The sequence below is a fragment of the Phyllobates terribilis genome, unplaced genomic scaffold (genome assembly GCF_046119375.1).
Source record: "Phyllobates terribilis strain yellow unplaced genomic scaffold, ASM4611937v1 Scaffold_8__6_contigs__length_399053987, whole genome shotgun sequence".
NCBI lineage: Eukaryota > Metazoa > Chordata > Amphibia > Anura > Dendrobatidae > Phyllobates > Phyllobates terribilis.
This window is the reverse complement of record NW_027362768.1, coordinates 258,318,022-258,338,434: the sequence shown is the minus strand read 5'-3', so window position 1 is coordinate 258,338,434 and position 20,413 is coordinate 258,318,022. Positions and strand designations below refer to the sequence as shown.

The 20,413-nt window shown below is 45.5% G+C and overlaps 1 protein-coding gene across 1 annotated transcript in view; it reads right to left on the bottom strand.

Moving 5' to 3' along the window:
* Positions 1–20,413, bottom strand: part of GRIN2B (glutamate ionotropic receptor NMDA type subunit 2B) — a 794,048-nt gene that overhangs the window by 173,552 nt on the left and 600,083 nt on the right. Inside the window, exon 5 of the mRNA XM_073644181.1 lies at positions 1,444–1,558. Within this exon, the coding sequence (XP_073500282.1) occupies positions 1,444–1,558 (115 nt within the window). The remainder of the gene's footprint in view (positions 1–1,443; positions 1,559–20,413) is intronic.

Below are 20,413 nucleotides of genomic sequence, written 5' to 3'. Positions count from 1 at the left end.
AACAGCCACAATTGAAGAAACTATCAGGTAATTTGTAACATCTATCTTCTCAAGTCCGAAAAGTCCACATTTCCAATCTGTTGGTCTGACCAAGTGCCACTTATGAAGGTAAAACCAACCCAGATTTGTCCAAATACACATTTTTAGGTTTTCTCTCCAGCTATTTCAGGCTATTAGGTGATTACTTATTGAAATTATTTGGTCAGCTATGATGTCTAAAGGGTAAAGTTTCTCCTTGTGTAGAGAGCCAAGTCGGCGTAGGAAGACTTCTAGGCCATGCAATCCTCCGCTGGGAATTTAAATATGCATATAGTCCCGGAAGAGATCAAAAACTCTAGTGCCACCTACTTAACATAGTGATAATAAAAGACAATATCAACCCTTTAAAGGGGGCTTGCCACAGGGCTAAGGATCAGAAGCCAAACCAGAAACTCCAATTGCAGATACATGTTTCTGGTTCTTTGCCCCTTATTAGTGCAAAGCAGAATTGATATGGCTGAGTGAGAAACCTCCAACAGGGAGTCTAAAGGTTTCTCCTTGTGGACAGTGCCAAGTCTGTGTAAGGAGACTTAAAGGCCCTGCAATTCTCCTCTGGAAATTTAAGTATGCAAATAGCCACTTGAATGAAGAAAAGAGGAGGGACTCAGTGCTACCTATTGAAAATAACAACACTAAAAGTCATTATCGGCAGCTATAAAATTGATGGTCAGCTATGGGCATGATGATGCAGTAATATTGAAATATTTATGTACCTCAAACATATTCCCCAGGGCTTTTCAATCAGTTGAAGCAGTAAACGCACAATATGACGAAAACTTAAGCTTACAATCAGTAAGTGCAAAGTGCTGATTTTGTCCAGAGTACTAGCTATTTAATCACAAAATAGGAAAGAAATTGATTAATCTGTAACTACTACAACTACTATTACTAGAATGTCTTCTATTATCAGAAAATGAACATTAATTATTATTATTAATTATTTGCACTAGGCATCATAGTGATAGTGACATGTTAGAAGTTTCATTTAGTAGGATGTTGGTGCCAAGACCCCTATTGATGTGATGGGGTATACGCAACAGATCCTGGGAGAGGCATGGTTATTGGTATGCAGGCCACAGGTTTTCTAGGAGCGTATATAGCTCCATTAGGTTCTCTGGAATATCAGAACAAGCCCAAGAGGAACAGCACTAAACTGAGTGTTTCTGCCCCTTCATCCCACTATGACAAAGCTCTGACCAGTGCTGTGTGGAAAGATAAAAGTGTTAATAAGTCTCATAAGCTACAGGTTAGGTAGATTTGCTTCACGTAATCCTTACATGCCTTCCAAATGTGACTGTAACATGTCCATCACACCATAAAAGCTGTAGACTGGGAGTCACCAGAATGTCAACATGAAGTTCAAATAAGTCAACAAGTAATAAGAAGTTTGTTTCCGGAACGTACCCTTTCCCATTTTCTTTCCTGGTTAAGAAGAATAATGACCAATTTCGGATGCATCTGGTATCCATCTTCACTAAACGAGAGGTTCCGTCCTTCAAATGTTACATTAATTAAGTACCTATAAAAAGCAAAGAAAAATGTCACTACACATAAAACATTAGTCTATTAAAAATGTCAAGGTTGCATAACAATTCCCTGATGGGCAGATCATGGTGTAAAATAATAAATTCTATATTCCAAAGTTTGAACCCCCATGGATCTAGTGCAGGTCTCTCTGGTGACCTTAATTGGAACTAGATGTAATGACGTCCCTTTCTTTGGACACTTGAACGCTTAGGTCTGTGCTTGGCTGCAGCGGTAAGGTATGTGGTACCGCCTGTCATTGGCTAATGAAGTCCTGTTCTAGTCACCTCATTGGCTAATGAAGTCCTGTTCTAGTCCCCTGACTGTTGCAGCCAATCACAGGCCTCACCGATCAAGTGACCAAAGAATGGGACAACATCACTTCCATCCCAGGACAATAGCACTGGAGTGTTCTGCTTGGAGCCACAAGGGTTCAAGCTGGTGAGTATAGTGTCATTAATTATTTTAGCTGTTAACTGCTTGTTGGGGAAATTTTATTTATCCTGGACAACCCCTTGAAGCAACAACTTCAATGTCCTTCCTGCGCAGTAATATGAGAATACTTTCTACAATTATGATACTGCATTGCTGAAAATTACGGTACATAATTAAGGTATGGTACAAGTGTCACTTTATCTAGTAATAACTTTGGAATGATTCTTCCAATTCCAACGATTTTAAGACCGTTTTTCAGGATACGTTGTACTTTATGTTAGTGGTAAATTGACATGATTTGCATTTATTTTCAAAATTTGATTTTCGACAAAAATGTTTAAAAATTAGCAATTTTTTAAATATTTGAATCTTTCTAACATTAAAGATGATATTTATAGCACACAAAGTTAATAACATTTACCAACATCTACATTATGTCAGCATCATCTTTTAAATGGACATTGAGGGGCCTATTGGAATACTGTGTACAGTTTCGGTCTCTGGTGTATAAGAAGCACATTGATGAAATAGAGTGGGTGCAGAGAAGAGCGACCAAGGTTATTAAGAGAACGCGGTGGACTACAATACCAAGACAGGTTATCAAGGTTGGGATTATTCTTTGGATAAACAAAGACTTAGGGTCGATCTTATTGCAATGTACAAATTTATGAGGGGGACAGTACAGAGGTCTTTCTAATGAGCTCATTCCACCTAGACCAGCAACGGTGACCCTTGGGCATCCGCTACGTCATAGTTAAAACCATAATGTATAAAAAAACAAATCCTGTATGGTAATTAAATAAAATTGATGTCCTTTGTGTACCATGACTGAGACAATGTACAAACTGATGTCATAGTACAGGGATAAAGGACATTGTAACATAAGTTTTAAAGGATCTATAATGAATATGAAATTGCAGAATAAATGTTCAATAATTTTTTATATATAATATTGTGTACATTTTTGGCTACAATTTCACGCTCATTTTGTGCAAAATCCATACGTGATGGTTAAAAAAAAAATAAGCGTTTTTTTTAAATCAGGGCATAAGAAAACATATAGACCAGTCATTGGATTTGAAAAAAATGTAATAAACTCAAATTTTGCATATCTGTGTGATTTAATGGCATTGCAGTACAAGATGCCACACAGTGACGTCACGGTACTGGGATGTAGTACACATACATGTCACAGCAAGATGATAAATCACAGAGGGATGTTGCAGTGTAGAATAATCTACTACCGAGGAGCCGCAGCACAGAAACAACAGAAAAGGGATTTCACAATACAGGGATAATGCACAAAATGTCACAGTGCAGGGGTAATGCATATGATTAGATTACAGCACCGGAATACACATGCACAAAAATATGAGCATGCTTGTAGTGACATCATAGCACAGAAAAATTCACATAATGATGTCACTGCACAGGAATAAGGGAAAAGTGATGCGCAGAAGAAGGATAATGCTCACAGATAAATTACTACACAGCTAACTTGGCAAATTTCTCCTCTCTGGACATTGAAAGTTTATTCCCAAAAAATTATGGAACTGCAGGGAATATAAAAACATAAGGACTGAGCACCACCCATGTAGTATGGAAAAATACGGTAGGTACTACAAGCCAATATAGCAGCAAAGCCTGTATAGCAACACACACATAGAAAAAGGATAGGTAGCTACATTAAGGGGGTAATCTACATTGAATAACAATTAATGTAGTTTATTGGGTAAATCAGTACAGATAATTAGCTAAAAATATTTAAAGAGGCAATTCTCCTCCCATCAAAGTTTGTAAGTTTCCTCTTAATATATTGCAATCATATTATACAGCACTGTGTACTTACAATTGCTCATTTTGTCTTTCTACCCAGCTTATTCTTCTCTTTTCCATTAGGTCTATGACATCACGTGATTAAAAACAGTCTATTGAATCCTTCTAAGCTCTATGTAGAGACAGGAGGTCACTTTTCAACACAAGATCCAGCTGCTCCACTCCTCCCCTATGCCAGGGACTTTCAGTGATGACTCATACAGGGAAAAGAGACTTCTTGTTTCTAGAGCTTAGAAGGATTCAGACAGTCAGTTTTTAATCACGTGATGTCATAGACCTACTGGAAAAGCGAAGATTTATCTGGGTAAAAAGGCAAAATGAGCAATTGTAAGTACACAATGACATCTAAAATGATGACTGCAATATATTAAGAGGATAACATTTTTGATGGAAGGAGTGCTGTAAAAAGTTCATGACAGCACAAAGATAAATACAAGATCTACCAAAACACAATGATAAATGTAGGGATCAAAAATATCCCCTATCTCATCATATATGATGTCAAATCTGCTAGCATAGAAAGTACAACATATCACATACTGTGCGAAGTATCACGTGCAAAGAAATGGTGCTGCAATGTTTGAAAGTCCAAGATAATAAATAAACCAATAAAGTATACCAAGAAATAATATAGCAATACATTAATAAATAATTATAAATATTACCAAAGTGAATTCTACAAGCTAAAGAGGGCTGCAAAAAAGAAGGGGCTATGTGGTAACCCCTTGCATACTGTTACAAATGACACTCAGGGGTCGCACTTCTGTTTCAGTCAAGACGTTGTGCTGCCGAGCGGCTGGGACAGGGGATAAGGTTTTATTTGGGGAGTAACCCTTTAGATATATAAATGATATCTTAAAACCTACAAATAATATCCTCTTGTCATGTTACTGTCCATGTATTATGTCTTACTGTAGGTTATGTTAGTGTAATAGAATTACTATGAGGATCCCCTGCCCCCATCGCCAGCACTGGCCTTTCTGCTAATAGCAGCTGGAACGTAAATGAGATGGAGAATGGAACTTTTGTTTACATTCAGTAATTTCGCTTGTGACGCTAAAGAAGATGCAATTTGATGAGCGTCTCCTGAGTTCAACATTTCCAGCATTTGGGCTCCTGGAATCACACAAGGAAGCTGCAGCCATTTAAACAATTACTCCCATGTGGCTGTCTTCATTAGTTGCAGTTGCTTATGAGGGTGAAGTGGGATGATTACTTTACAATGAAGGGAACAGTAAATGAGATACTGTGCAGAGCAGCTTCTTATGCAGAAGGGGAACTGCAATAACAAACAGTCTCACTCTTTTAATAACATGTCAGGCCCAAAATGGGATACACTTGCTGTAATAAATTATTGCAGGTGTGTACTACAACGTAACATTCTATCCATGTTTGTAGGCATTAAAGAAGCACTCCTCCTTCCATCAAAGTTATCCTCTGAATATATTGTAATCGTCATATTATATAGCTCTATGTACTTACTATTGCTTATTTTTCCTTTCTACCCAGATAATTCATCTCTTTTCCATTAGGTCTACACTTGATTAAAAACTGACTAGCTGAAGCCTTCTAAGCTCTATGTAGAAACAGGAGGTCAATTTTACCAGCATGAGGCATCACTGCAAACGCCCCTGACAGGAGGGGAAGGGAGCAGCTAGGTCAGGAGTTCAAGAGGGGAATGATAAATGCAGGGACAAGAGACTTCCTGATTCTACATAGAGCAGAGAAAAGAGAAGAATTAGCTGGGTAGAAAGGCAAAATAAGCAATTGTAAGTACACACTGCTATATAATATGATGGCTGCAATATATTAAGAGGATAAAAACTTTGATGTGAGGAGTGCTTCTTTAATATGAGAGGCAGTAGAAATCTGGGTTTGCGTCTCAAGATAACCTTTAGCACTACTGATAATCAATGACACTGTTTAAAAAAGTGTATTCCTGCCAACCAAAGCTCTACACAAAATGAAATTGTCATGTTAATTCACATCCCCCTAATAGTGAAGCTTGTCTGATCTCACCTCCTGCCAGTATAGACAGAATACTGGCAGATGTCCAGATCTACAGGGAATGTGCCGGGTTATGGAAAGTGTCCTTGAGGTTTTGGTTCTTTAAAATATCCCTTTTTTTCTTGGCAAGTTTGACCAACATTAAAACAATTACATTTACACATTTAAGGACAATTTTAAGACGCAGTCTGCATGAAGTCGGCAAGTATAAACATACGTCCGTGAAACGTACACCATTAGATGGGTGTCCCAAACCCAGCAGGGTACAAGTATAAACACCACGTAAAAATGCTGTAAACTGAAACACAGTATACAGCTAATTATTGTCATTTTTAGCAACATTTTTTAGATGTTTTTCTAAACATTTTTGAAGTTACAAGGAACATCCAATGTGGGAAAAATGACCCAAAAAACTTCATACCTTCAAAAAGCACCTTTTTTAAAAAAAAAAAATAACTGTCACCTCTCCGCTGTTTCTATAGATGTTTTATGATGTGCAATAAATTCTGCCCTCAGCAATTTATCACAAAAAACAACCAAGGTGCCCTCTTAGTTACATAATGTTATGATTATATAGATGGGTTGTAGAAGAGCCATTAGACAGGACCTGTCTCCTGGCCAAAAGTAACCAGTTTTTTGCTCTTATTTTATTCCTGTTGCTCCTCTCAGTATTCCCCTTTTTTGTATTTTTGAATTCCACCATATGGTTCCAGAGATACGGGTGTTTATTTAGTGCAAATTTTTTTATCTTTACCAAGGGGCTGAGGTCACAGGATTGTATGGAGCATGTCTTTAGGCTGCTCTGCATTATTACCCTGTTAGTCACGCCCCCTTAGTAAAGACCATAAAATTAGCACCAAATAAAAAAGGCCAATATCTCTGAAACTTTATGGCAGATCTCAAAAATACAATAAATGTAATAGTTATACGGGCAGCACGGTGGCTCAGTGGTTAGCACTGCTGCTTTGCAGCGCTGGGGTCCTGGATTCAAATCCCACCAAGGACAACATCTGCAAGGAGTTTGTATGTTCTCCCCGTGTTTGTGTGTCACCCTGGCCTGGATGCCACAAAATGTAATAAAGCTGTGTCTGAGAGCAAGGGGGAGGTTCTCTAGTCAGGGGAACATTAGCATGCAATGCCTCCTGTCTCAGGCCAGTAGGGGAAGCTGGCTGCCCCTATAAAAGCTGGTACTGGGGGCAGGGTTAGAGAGAACTGGATGACCTGTCTCAGGATTCAGGTCCCAGAGCAGAGAGGGACAGTTGTATTGCACCTAAGAGGAAGTGTGGCAGTAGGAGAGCCACAAGCCAGAGACAAGAGGCGAAGTGAGCCTGTCTTGGCAGATAATGGACTTAATTTACCAGACTTTGGTGTCTGAGGCTTTGAGGATTCTACATCCCCCAGCAGATAACCAGTTTGCAGGGGACTGTATATTCCTTGGCCTAAGAAGCCTGGAGGCCCTGCCACAACAGAAGGGACCAGCAAAGCCGTACAAGGCTGGGAGCAGAAAGGAACCCACGTCCCAGGCCATACAGGCGAGAGTACATGGAAAGCTTGGAAACGTGGGCTGTTACCCTATAACGAGGAGATAGCCAGAAGGAGCACAGAAAGCACGGTAGGCCTACACCCTCACCCTGACCAGGGCCAATTTCCCCATTGCTCTCAGACATCCAGGTCCCCTCCTAGCTGGGACTGTTTGTGGGTCAATTTACCTGTTCTAGTAAAGACCCTGGACTGCAACCTGTTGTCTGCGTGCTCCTTGCTCCTCCAGCACTATCAGCACTGGGACTCTCACTACCATCACTCTCAACATCCACTACACTGCCCTGGGGCCGCACTCTTCCCGTGGGGAGTCACACCATCTCAGCTGCATACATCAGCCCCAGCGGTCTGCCTTGCAGCGGCGGTTCCTAATGACCGCAAATCCACGGGTGGCATAGTCGGACATAATAGCACATAACGGACTACCACTGGCCTGACCACCCTAAGCCACGGAACCGGGTTGCCCCATCGTCTCCCCTATTGCCCGGATCCAAGTGCCCCACGGCCCAGGGGACGAGTCATTTGCGTGGGTTTCTTCCGGGCTCCCTGGTTTCCTCCCACACTCCAAAGACATACTGATAGGGCATAAAAAACCAAGCAATGTGAATTGAGGTCTAAAATGGTACACATGCTAGAAATAGGAGCATGTTCACACTAGCAAAAAGAAGCAAAACCTACAACAGACAAAAAATATTAGGTGGTCTGATATTTGTCTACCCTTTTATATGCAGTACTTCAACTTTGATATACAGTAAGGTTTTTAATATAGACAGTGTAGGAACCGTCCCAATTTAGGGTCACCTTGTCGCTGGCGGGACGGCTTGTATACTTTTTTTGATCAAAAATAGTTCACTAAGTACCCTATATGTCATATGCAACTTTGCTTTACATTTATATATAATGATGGTAGGGTATGAGATATTTTTTGTCTTTTGTAGGTTTTGATAGGGAATGTAGATTGTGAGCCCCAATGGGGACAGTGCCCATAAAGCGCTGTGGAATTAATGGCACTATATAAGTGAGTAAAATAAATAAATAGTTAGGGGAACAGCGGGAATAAATAAGAGTAAACACTGGTTACTTTTGACCTGATATAGTTTGAATTGAATAATACGTATATCCAATTTATTTTTCTTTGTAAGGCTATGTTTACACGTTGCATTTTTGCTGATTTTTTTATGCAAATTTTAATCTGCATTGTACAGTACCAGCAAAAGCTATTTCAGAAATCTCATGCACACACTTTTTTCCCTGACTGAATTGGAAAACGGCTGTGTTTTTGAAAACTGCAGCATGTCATTTCTTTCAGCATTTTTTGCAGCGTTTTTTCACCCATAAAAAGCAATGAGTAAGTGCAAAAATGCAGCAAAAGACGCAGGTATCAGCTTTTGCTGCATTTTTAGTGAAAAAAGCAAGTACCGCAGTATGTGAAATGCATTTATTTTTGTGATTTTCCCAACTTTAAACCATAATGCCTTGGTCTCATAACCTGAAAATGACAGGATAGTTAGGATTAGTACAGTTTAATTAAATTAGTGATCTGTGTAAAGTAAACATTGGCCGACCAAGGTGTGAAACTGAACAATACCTGGTCACCTCAAGGGCTGAGCAAAGTGTGAAAGTAAACAGTGTCCTACAAACTCAATGCTCTGCCAATGTCTTAGGTAAACTATTCCCAACCAATTCTCCTCCTTACGTTTTTACCTTTGTAATTGTGTATATTTTCATGAACTCATGTGAACTTTTTAGTTCAGAATAGTCACTATTTGAGACATAAAAATCTTTTTCCACTAAATAATTTGATCAAATTGCCCTTTTTGCCAAAAATGGTTTTATGGTTTCACATATGTCTTGCATTGGTGACCTGTGTTCATGCTTCTGTGGTGGAAATTAAGCTGAACTTTCGGATCCTGAAAAACGCAGCAAAAAATGCAGAAAAACCTGCTTTTTTGTAAGCAGATTTTTTACTATCAAGAGAGCAGGTTTTGTCTGCCGAAAAAACGCAGCAAAAGCACAACGTGTGAACCTAGCCTTAAGGCTCATTGAGGCGAGGATATCGGTCTTCAGCTGTCTATGTGTGCCACTGACAGTACACGGAGAGCACACAGCCACATTACAGCCAATGAGCCAGGTGGCCTGCGTAAAAAAAAATTGCAGCACTCTCTATTTTGGTTCATTTTACGCAGCTACTTATTTAATGCAGCTACAGCACCCAGCTGCAATGTGAACGAGCACAAGGAGCCAGTTACGTCACTTACGAGCAATTTAGATGCCGTCGTATGTTGAACTTGACTGATTTGCTTTAAAAATATAAATTATTATTTGATGGTTGTCATTTCTCTATTAGTGAAGGCTCAGATCTAGCCTGGAGTACTGAATTACTACTGCGTCTGGCTGTGCTGGAAACTGCAGCAAGGCCCCATTCACTTAAATAAGTCTGTGCTGCAATCCCTTGTACAGCATGTGGCCAAGGCACAGCTGTGCAAGACAGAAAAATAGTAGATGCAGCACTTGACTAGTCTTCTGGTCCCTTTACTCTCAGACCTGGTAGGGGTCCCCCCTCCGGGCATATCTGAGTATAATCATCCCTTTTTAAGATGGTAATAATCCTATATTGGAAGGTGTTTTAGGAGCAATTCTCACTATTGTCAGCTATGGTGGGATGGTTCTCCTAGTCCTAGGGTCAGTGATCAGTAGAAGTCTTTATATTTCTGTGCTGCCATATTGAATTCTCCTATATAGTCAGGGTCGGACTGGGCTGGCAGGGTACCGTGGATTTCCTCGGTGGGCCCTGCCCCCTGCTGCAGATGAAAGGGGGGAGAATGTGGGAAGAAAAAAAAAAAAAACACCTGTGGTTTTAAGGGGCACGGGCCCTTTAAAAGCGCAGGCAAAGTGTATGCAGGGACACGGGCACGTGGCGTTCACTACGTGAACCGTCGCGGCGCACGTCCCAGTGAAGCAGCTGAAGCTGTGCATCTCCATTTGCCAGCCGGCGTACGATGTCATCGTCATGCGCCTGCTGTGAAGGAAGCGCGCAATTCAGACGCCAGAGAAGGAGGACACCGCACGGGAGCGCAGGAAGGTAAGAGGAATCTGTGTGTGAATATGTGTATGAATGAATGCAGAATGGGATGGGGCCCTGGCTAGACACACAAAGGAGGGAGGGAGCCCCGGCTGGACACACAAAGGAGGGAGGGAGCCCCGGCTGGACACACAAAGGAGGGAGGGAGCCCCGGCTGGACACACAAAGGAGGGAGGGAGCCCCGGCTGGACACACAAAGGAGGGAGGGAGCCCCGGCTGGACACACAAAGGAGGGAGGGAGCCCCGGCTGGACACACAAAGGAGGGAGGGAGCCCCGGCTGGACACACAAAGGAGGGAGGGAGCCCCGGCTGGACACACAAAGGAGGGAGGGAGCCCCGGCTGGACACACAAAGGAGGGAGGGAGCCCCGGCTGGACACACAAAGGAGGGAGGGAGCCCCGGCTGGACACACAAAGGAGGGAGGGAGCCCCGGCTGGACACACAAAGGAGGGAGGGAGCCCCGGCTGGACACACAAAGGAGGGAGGGAGCCCCGGATGGACACACAAGGAGGGAGGGAGCCCCGGATGGACACACAAGGGGGGAGGGAGCCCCGGATGGACACACAAGGGGGGAGCAGGCTGGACACATGGAGGCCAGGACTGATATATGGCGGGGCAGGCTGGACACATGGAGGCTAGGACGGATATATGGGGGGGCAGGCTAGACACATGTAGGCCAGGATGGATATATGGGGGGGAAAACGGGACACATGGAGGCCAGTATGGATATATGGGGGGGCAGGCTGGACACATGTGGGGCTAGGATGGATATATGGGGGCAGACTCGATACACGTAGGCTAGGATAAATATATGGAGGGGCCACGCTGGACATATGGGGGCCAGAAGGGATATATAGGGGGGGCAGGATGGATATATGGGGGTGCGGCAGGCTGGACAAGGGACGTAATTACTGTTTGGGGGCCAGATTGAGGAACATACTTTATTAGTTTATGGTGGCGAGTGGGGAACATTATTACTTTAGAGTCCAATTAGGGACATTATTACTTCTGTAATATAATTTACTTTAGGAAACTGTTTTCCATGGGAGGGGACAAAAGGGAGGAAAGGGGTCTTGTTACTGTGTAGGGCGGCACTATGTCGCTTTTTTTCTTCAACTGGTGTAGTGCAGAAGTCGGGGGGAAAAGTGGGAATGTGCTCTAGAAGAGATCAGTTATTGATAACTTATTTTCTGCAGAGATGATTCCTGGCTGGAAGAAGTGATGGCCGTCTGTGCCAGGTGAAGAAAAAAAGCGAAAATGAAGGACTTCACCTAGAGACGTCACTGGTGAGTCAGTGTATTACATGTACACTTACACTATATAGTATATACAGAGCTCCTGTGTATGTCACTGGTGACCACTGCATTACCTATACACGATATACAGAGCTCCTATAATGCCACTGGTGATCACTATTACCTGTACACTGACACTATATACAGAGCTCCTGTGTATAATGTTGCTGGTGGTAATAACAGTGTTGTTAGTATTGTGGTTTGTATTCATGATCAGTATTGTAATATTTGGTCCAGTCATGGTGTGGCAGTATTTGTTCCTTGTATGTGGTATTATTTGTTCACTTTGTGTTGGTAATATGTGGTCCGGTCATGGTGTGGCCGTATTTGTTCCTTGTATGTGGTATTATTCGGTCACTGTGGTGGTAATATGTGATCTGGTCATGGTGTGGCGATATTTGTCCCTTTTGTATGTGGCATTATTGGTGTTGGTATAGTGGATTGTGTTGTGTGTGGCGGTCATTTATTCTCGCTGACATTAACTAGATAAAGATTTTTCCACTAGGACACAGCCCCACTAGCACTATTTGGTCAGTATTCGGTCAGTATTTTTTCTCAGGAGTGGGAACCAAAACCAGGAGTGGTTGATAAATGCAGAATTGCTGACTTGTTTCTATTATACCTTTTCTCTGATTGTTCCTCACCGGGTTTTGGTTCCCACTCCTGAGAAAAAATACTGACCGAATACTGACCAAATACTGATAGTGGGGCCGTGGCCTTAGAGATTAAATACTTGGACCAGAGCGGCAGAGATGCACTTGCAAAGGTCTCGGATGAAAACAAGTAATCACCTCTCCACAGGATAAGTGATAACTAGTGTTGAGCGAGCACTAAAATGCTCGGGTGCTCGAAGCTCGGGCCGAGCTCGCCGTGATACTCGGGTGCTCGACCCGAGCAACGAGCCCAATGTTAGTCTATGGGAGACTCGAGCATTTTTGTGGTGGCACCCCCGGCAGTCTTTTAAAAGCCTAACAAGTGCCCAAAACGATAGTGACAGTGCTCAAATGACATGGGGACAGCATGGGGATCGCCCCAGGAAGCATTTCTGACCCCCAGGTCACTGCTGTCAACAACGTGGTCAAAGGTATTAAGCCACTTATACAGGCTCACAATAAAACGAAAGTGAAACTTTTTTCCTGTGAAATATGTTAAGGAACATCCTTTCCAGGGAAAAGACTTGTGTATAAGTTAAAATAAATGACCAAAAACAAAAATACTCCTCCACACCTTCGGCTATGTTCACAAGTAGCATTTTTTATGCGTTTTTGCACTTTTGTATCGCTTTCAACTATGACAAATGCATTCACCGGGAAATGTCATTTTAACATTTTACAACCTTATCTGGCCATGTGCTGTGTGATACATGCATAAAGTGCTGAAAAGACATGGGAACAGCATGGGGAAGACCCCTGGAAGCATCTCTGACTCCCAGGTCACTGTCTAAAAGTGTGCCCATCATAAGTGATCCTTGCCGCATCAGAAGATGCAGACTTGCAACTATCCCCATGCAAGTTCTAGTCCCAGGGCAGTGTTCAATTGTACCTCCCCCATTCCTTGCAATACAAGCGCAAGTAAGCAGCCTGCCACCCACCCACCCCCAGGCTGCAATACCATACTGCTTGCTTGCTTGAATTTGAAATTGGGCCTTTTAGGCATGTGGAGGCGGAATCTGGCCACCACGTCATGGCTGTGTTGGCGGCCTGGAATCCATACTCAGTCCCCAGCCGCCCCGCGGCCGAGTGTCCACACGGTCCCCAGCCGCCTGGGGGCAGTCGGGTGTCCATAAACGGTCCCCAGCCGCCCCCATTTCTCCTTGGAACATCCCCCCACACACTTTTCTCAGCCCGGCCTGCTTTAGGCAGCATTGGACGAGCCCACCAGAGAACCAGACTCCTCCGGTGGGCCCTGACTTCTCCATCGGTGGAGTTGAGAGTGCCAAGGTGAGGAGCATGATGATGATAATAGAAGTTAGCATCTGCTAGGTTTTCTTTTAATGCAAGTGTAAGTGTAAGTGTGAAGCCTGCCACCCACCCAACCCCAGACTGCAATTCATACTGCTAGCTTGCACTTGAAATGGGGCCTTTTAGTTTAGAGGAGGCCGAAGCTGGCCACTACCTCATGGCTGCTTCGGCAGCGAGGTATCCATACTCAGTCCCCAGCCGCCCCTATTTGTCCTGGTGTGCCTTACACACAAGATTAAGTGCGTATACCAAAACATTACCTGTGCCCTCCCCAGTGCATTTAGTGGGAAGGAGAGCCTATTCCGCTGTAGTGTGTGCATGCCAAACCCCTGTTCATGGTACATGCGAAGATGCCTCCCACCTTGCACCTGTCCTTGCAGACTTGCAACTATCCCCATTCAAGTCCTTGTCCCAGGGCAGTGTTCAATTGTACCTCTCCCATTCCTTGCAATGCAAGCGCAAGTATGCAGCCTGCCACCCACCCACCCCCAGGCTGCAATACCATACTGCTTGCTTGCAGTTTAAATTGGGCCTTTTAGGCATGTGGAGGCGGAATCTGGCCACCACGCCATGGCTGTGTCGGCGGCCTGGTATCCATACTCAGTCCCCAGCCGCCTGGTGGCCGGGTGTCCCTGCTTGCTCCCCAGCCTCCAGGGGGTGGCCGGGTGTCCATACTCGGTCCCCAGCCACCCCTATTTGTACCGGTAACTTTTCCCACACTTTTCTTAGCCTGGCCTGCTTTAGGGCAGCATTGGCCGAGCCCACCGGACTATCAGACTCCTCCGGTGGGCCCTGGCTTCTCCATCAGGGGAGTTGAGAGTGCCAAGGTGAGGAGCATGATGAGGATGATAGAAGTTAGCATCTGCTTTGTTTTGTTGTAATGCAAGCACATGTATGTAGTAGCGGCTAGGCCTGAGGAGGTCAGCGTTTTGGCGCATATCCTACCTCCTCCAAGGATTGCTAGATGTTTTCCTGCTACTATCCAAGTTCTATGACTCCCGTTAAAACAAAGCTTCAGGTGATAAATGATGGATGAGGTAGTGGCAAAGGAGAAAGAGCAGGAGGAACAGGGACCATTCACATCAATATCAGGCCAGTCAACCAGATATGTCTTGTAGGATATGTTTCTGTAACAAAAGGAGCGGTTCGGCTACACAGTTATAGGGCATACAGTGAGTGCAATGCCTACCAAAAATTTCGAGGCACTCCAATGCCCCTTGGAAATGATATGGAGGTCAGAGGGCGTTAACTAAACCTTTTTTTCCATTTATAGCAACTGGGTCTCCTGTGCACTGTTGGCCTAAGCAGTGAATGGAAAGCTTTCCAAAAATTATGAGGTACTGCAATGCCCCTTACAAGAGCCATGTGTGGCACCCCAGGGGTCTGGTCACCACAGTAATAGAGATTACGTCGGAGAGCAAGTGGGAGGTTTCCTGGTCAGGATCCCTTAAACATGCAACATCCTCCTGCCCCAGTCCTGGGAGGGGAGAATTCTGCCCTTATAAACTGGATCTGGGGCGCGGTTGAGTGAGTCAGAGAACAGTCAGAGTCAGAGTGAGAGCAAGGGAAAGTAACAGCAAGGAGCTCTGTAGGAGCTAGGAGCTAAAGACGAGGGGCTGGAAGCTGAGCAAAGCTCGCCCTGGCAGAAGACCATAGGAACCGGACACAGGAGTCCGAAGCTGTGAGGACTTTTATATCCAGCAGCAGAAACTAGCCGGCAGGGGATTTCAGGTCCTCTGGCCATAGAAGCCCGGAGGCTCAGTCACAAGCAAGGGACCAGCACCGCCGTCGTGGAGCAGAGGCTAACAGAAGGCCCCAAGTCACCAACCATACGGGTGAGCACTACACGGTACACTCAGGGACGTGGGCTACTTCTACCCGCTTACAGCAAGGTAGCCAGGAAGAGTGCAGACAGACGGGGAGGCCTACAACTCCACCTGGCCAGGGGAACTCCTGCTTGCTCACAGACTGACCAGGCCTCTTATGCTAGCCAGTACTCCCGGGAGGGTCTACCTTATAATCATCAGTAAAGACCCTGAACTGCACTGCAAAGACTCTGAGTCATTCCTGCTGCGCTCGTGCACCATCACCCCCATCATCCACACTCACTGCCCTGAGGCTATACTCCTCCCGAGGGGAGTTATCCCATTCTATGCTGTGCACACAACACCAGCCTCAGTGGTCTGTCTCGCAGCGGTGGTACTCCCTGACCGCAATCCACGGGCGGCGCAGTCGGACAATTAACCTCAAAACCTAAGAAAGATTGCCACTGGTTTGACCAGCCTGAGCCACGGGACCGGGTCACCGCCACGGAGACTACGGACCCCAGAGACCCGGCACCGGGTATCCCACTCACGTGTACACACGGCCCAGGGGGCACGTCACATGCAGTACAGCATATTACAAACATAAGTCCCATTATTGGGGAGTGGGTCTCCCATAGTATTTGCTTATGCTTTCCCAGCAAAAGCTGCCAAAAATTAGGACGGAGCAACTTGCAATGCTGGCACCCTGGTGGTATAGTGGTGGTGGAGGCTGAGGATAAGGAGAAGAAGATTAAACAGCTGAAACGAGGAAGCGTATACCCATGTGTGGGTGTGAAGCGGTGCATGTGAATACACCTCCCGAAATAACACAGTGGATTTGACTATGTTACTCTGCTGTCATTTGGTGGTGATGAGAAGTCTGGCCCAATCCAGCCCTTGTTCATTTTGATAAGGGTCAGCTTGTCAGCATTGTCAGTTGACAGGCGAGTGCGCTTATCAGTTATAATTCCCCCAGCGGCACTAAAACCACGCTCTGATAACACACTAGCGGCAGGGCAGGCCAGGACCTCCAAGGCGTACAGAGCGAGTTCATTCCAAGTGTCCAGCTTGGATACCCAATAATTAAAAGGCACAGAGGAATCACGGAGGACGCTGGTACGATCGGCAAGGTACTACCTCACCATCTTTTAAAACTTTCCACTCCTTGTGAGAGTACCCCGCGCCTCAGGGCCTGTAAGCTGGGCGGGTGTCAGAAAACTGTCCCAGAACGTTGACAGTGTTCCCCTGCCTCTGCTGGATTGGAGTTGCATCTCTCTCGCCTGTACGCCTTGGTTGGGCAACGAACTGTGACCTCTGCCGCTAGCGTGTTCAGATGGGAATTTTTTTTAGAGTTCCGCAGCAAGGGCCTTCTGGTATTGCCCCATTTTTGTAGACCTCTCCACCTCAGGAATAAGAGAGTGAAAGTTCTCCTTGTAGCGGGGGTCTACAAGTGTCACCAACCAGTAATGACTGTCACCCAACATTTTGACAACGCGGGGGTCATGGTTAAGGCAGCGTAACAAAGTCAGCCATGCGTGCCAGACTGGTAACGGGCAAGATTTCCGTGTCCTCACCAAGATGACGACTGACCATGCTCTCCTCCTCCTCCTCTCCCTCATTGTCCCCCAATGCACGTTGGGATGGGATGAGATGAGGCTGGGCTGTGTGTAATCGCCCGCTACGGCTTCTTGATCCATCTCATCATACTCTGGCTGCAATGCCTCCTCTTTAATTCTCTGGAGAGAGCGTTGCAAAAGACAGACAAGTGGGATGCTGACACTAATGATGGCGTCATCGCCACTCACCATCTTGGTGGCCTCCTCAAAGTTTGTCAGGATGGTACATATGTCAGACATCCAGGTCCACTCCTGAGGTCTTATGTGTGGAGTCTGACCTGAATATCGACGGCCTTGTTGCAGCTGGTACTCCACAACTGCTCTCTTCTGCTCACAAATCCTTTGCAACATGTGGAGGGTAGAGTTCCAACGTGTGGGGACATCACACACCAGTCGGTGTGCCGGAAGCTGCAAACGCTGCTGCAACACAGCAAGGGCGGCGGAAGCTGTAGCCGACTTGCGAAAATGAGCTGACAGGCGGCGTACTTTCACGAGCAGATCTGGCAACTCAGGGTACGATTTAAGAAACCGCTGAACCACGAGGTTAAGCACATGAGCCAGGCATGGTACGTGTGTGATCTCACCTCAGAGCCGCCACCAGGTTACGGCCATTGTCACACACGACCATGCCGGGATGTAGGTTCAGCAGTCTCAGCCACAGATCTGCCTGCTCTTTCACAGCTGTCCACAACTCACAAGCAGTGTGAGGTTTATCACCTAAGCTTATGAGTTTCAGCACAGCCTGTTGCCGCTTGGCGGAGGCAGTACTGCAATGCTTCCAGTTTGTAACTGATGTGGTGATATCTGAGATGGAGGCTGAACATGAGGAGGAGGAGGATGCGCAGGAGCTGTACACTGTGGGGGCAACTCTGACTGACATAGGGCCCGCAATCCTCGGTGTGGGGAGGATGTGTTCCGTCCCAAGGTCCGACTGGGTGCCGGCTTCCACTATGTTTATCCAGTGTGCCGTCAGAGAGATGTACCGTCCCTGGCCACAAGCACTTGTCCACGTGTCCGTTGTCAGGTGGACTCTCCCAGTAACTGCGTTGTTGAGCGCACGGCAGATGCTTTGGGACACGTGCTTGTGTAGTGCGGGGTTGGCACACCGGGCAAAATAGTGTCGGCTGGGGACCGAGTACCGAGGGACGGCCACCGCCATAAGATTGCGGAAGGATTCCGTCTCCACCAGCCTAAAAGGCAGCATTTCCAATGCAAGCAGTCGTGAAATGTGCGAATTTAGGACTGTGGCCTGTGGGGCGTTAGCTGCGAATTTCCGCTTTCGTTCAAAGGTCTGGGATATGGACAATTGAATGCTGCGGTGGGACGTGGACGTTGATGCTGTTTCTTGAGAAACTGCCATAACAAGTGAAGACTGAGAGGAGGGGGCATCTTTACATGCAGTATGGACAGGGGATTGCCTTGCACACACAACAGGGGGTTCTATTGCATGCACAACAGTGGAAGAAGCAGTGGTGACACCCGCTGACACTGGTCGTGGACCCTGGGTTTCGCCCCACAAAGTCAGGTGCTTTGCTGCCATGTGCCTGATCATGCTGGTGGTGGTCAGGCTGGTAGTTTTGTCACCCCTGCTGATGCTGGCATGGCAGGTGGACCATATGGCCTTTTTGGGGTTATCAGCAGAGTCTTTAAAAAAATTCCAGACTCTGGAAGACCTACCGCTTGTACTGGCAACGTCCCTCGTGTTGGTGTTACGGGGAAAGGTTGCCTGCCTTCTGTCTGCGGCCACCACACTGCTTCTTCCTGCCTGTTGGGGTACTCTGCCTCCCTCCCCCTGTGTGCTGCTGGCCTCACTCTGCATGTCCTCCTTCCACGTTGGGTCAGTTACTAGATCATCCACCACCTCCTCCTCTTCCACTTGCGCACCACGATCCTCCTCCTCACTTCCTGGCAATTGTGTCTCGTCATCGTCCACCTCTTGTGACAGATTGCCAACGTCGACTTCCTGTGGCCGTGGCTGTTCAAATATTTGGGCATCGCAACATGGGATCTCCTCTTCCACCACTTCAAGCGTATCAGGCGAGGGGCCCAAATATGGAAATGGACCAGTGAACAGCTCTTCAGAGTGTCCAAGTGTGGGATCACTTGCTGTCTGACGACACTCGGCATGGTGGGAGGAAGGAGCATCAGGGTGAGGAGGAGTATGCGGTCGAGACTCACGGCTACTAAGAGTTGACCGTGTGGAAGACAGACCGGAGGTGGTGGTGCCCAGGTAACTGGAAGTATTGTCTGCTATCCAATTAATAACCTGTTCACACTGATCAGTTCTCAATACTGGTGTTGTTCTGTGCTTCCCTAGTAATTCGGTCAAGAAGTGGGAGCAAGTAGATGTGGCTGTTGGTTGTGGCACATTTTCACCTTGGCCACGGCCCCGTCCTCTGCACGAACCATCACCAGAACGTCCACTTCCACGTCCCTTGCCACGCGCCTTGCCCATTGTAAATGAAGTAAAATAGCTTACACTTGCACCATCAATGGAAAAAGGGTAATAAAGAGTAGATTAGAACCGTGGAAGAGGAAAACCAGTTATTGTTTACTGGGGTATACCACACTTTTTTAAATAGAGATATTTGCGGCTGAACAGTGAGCGACACACTCAAACTGCTTTTTTTTTTTAGATACCAAATGCCCAAAACTGGATAGTACAGCGATTTGACCCGTGGAACTGCGAAACCACACTGGGATGTCGGGCCTACACAAGACTATTTTCAACAGATATATTTTTGTAAATAAATCCAAGAAAACAAGATAATGGGTGACCAGATATCCCTTATTAAATAAAGAACCTATAAATGTGACTCATGGTCAATATAAAAATATATCCTGGTAAAAGCCTACGGCGAAACGCGCGTCGGACCTGTGTGGACTCTGAGGGACTTTCAGGTAGCTCATTCGATATACTTATGTCTCTTTTCTAGTACCTTTGACCCCTGTACCAGCTGTCTTACCTATTAACTTATTGACCCCTTTTCTATATGGTCTGTGTATTTACCCACTTGGGACATCTTTGATGCACTTTTGCACTTTACTTGAATGATGGTCCCCATATGTATTTTTACCTCAGGCCGACTTGGGTCACTGTGTGACATGATTTATTTATTGATTTATGCTTCTACCTTCCCTCAGATGCCCATTTTTCTGTTTACTTTTTTCCTCGTTTGTATTATTGGTCTTTATGTGTTTTTATGAATTCTTCAATAAATGCTTATTTTATATTGACCATGAGTCACATTTATAGGTTCTTTAGATATATTTT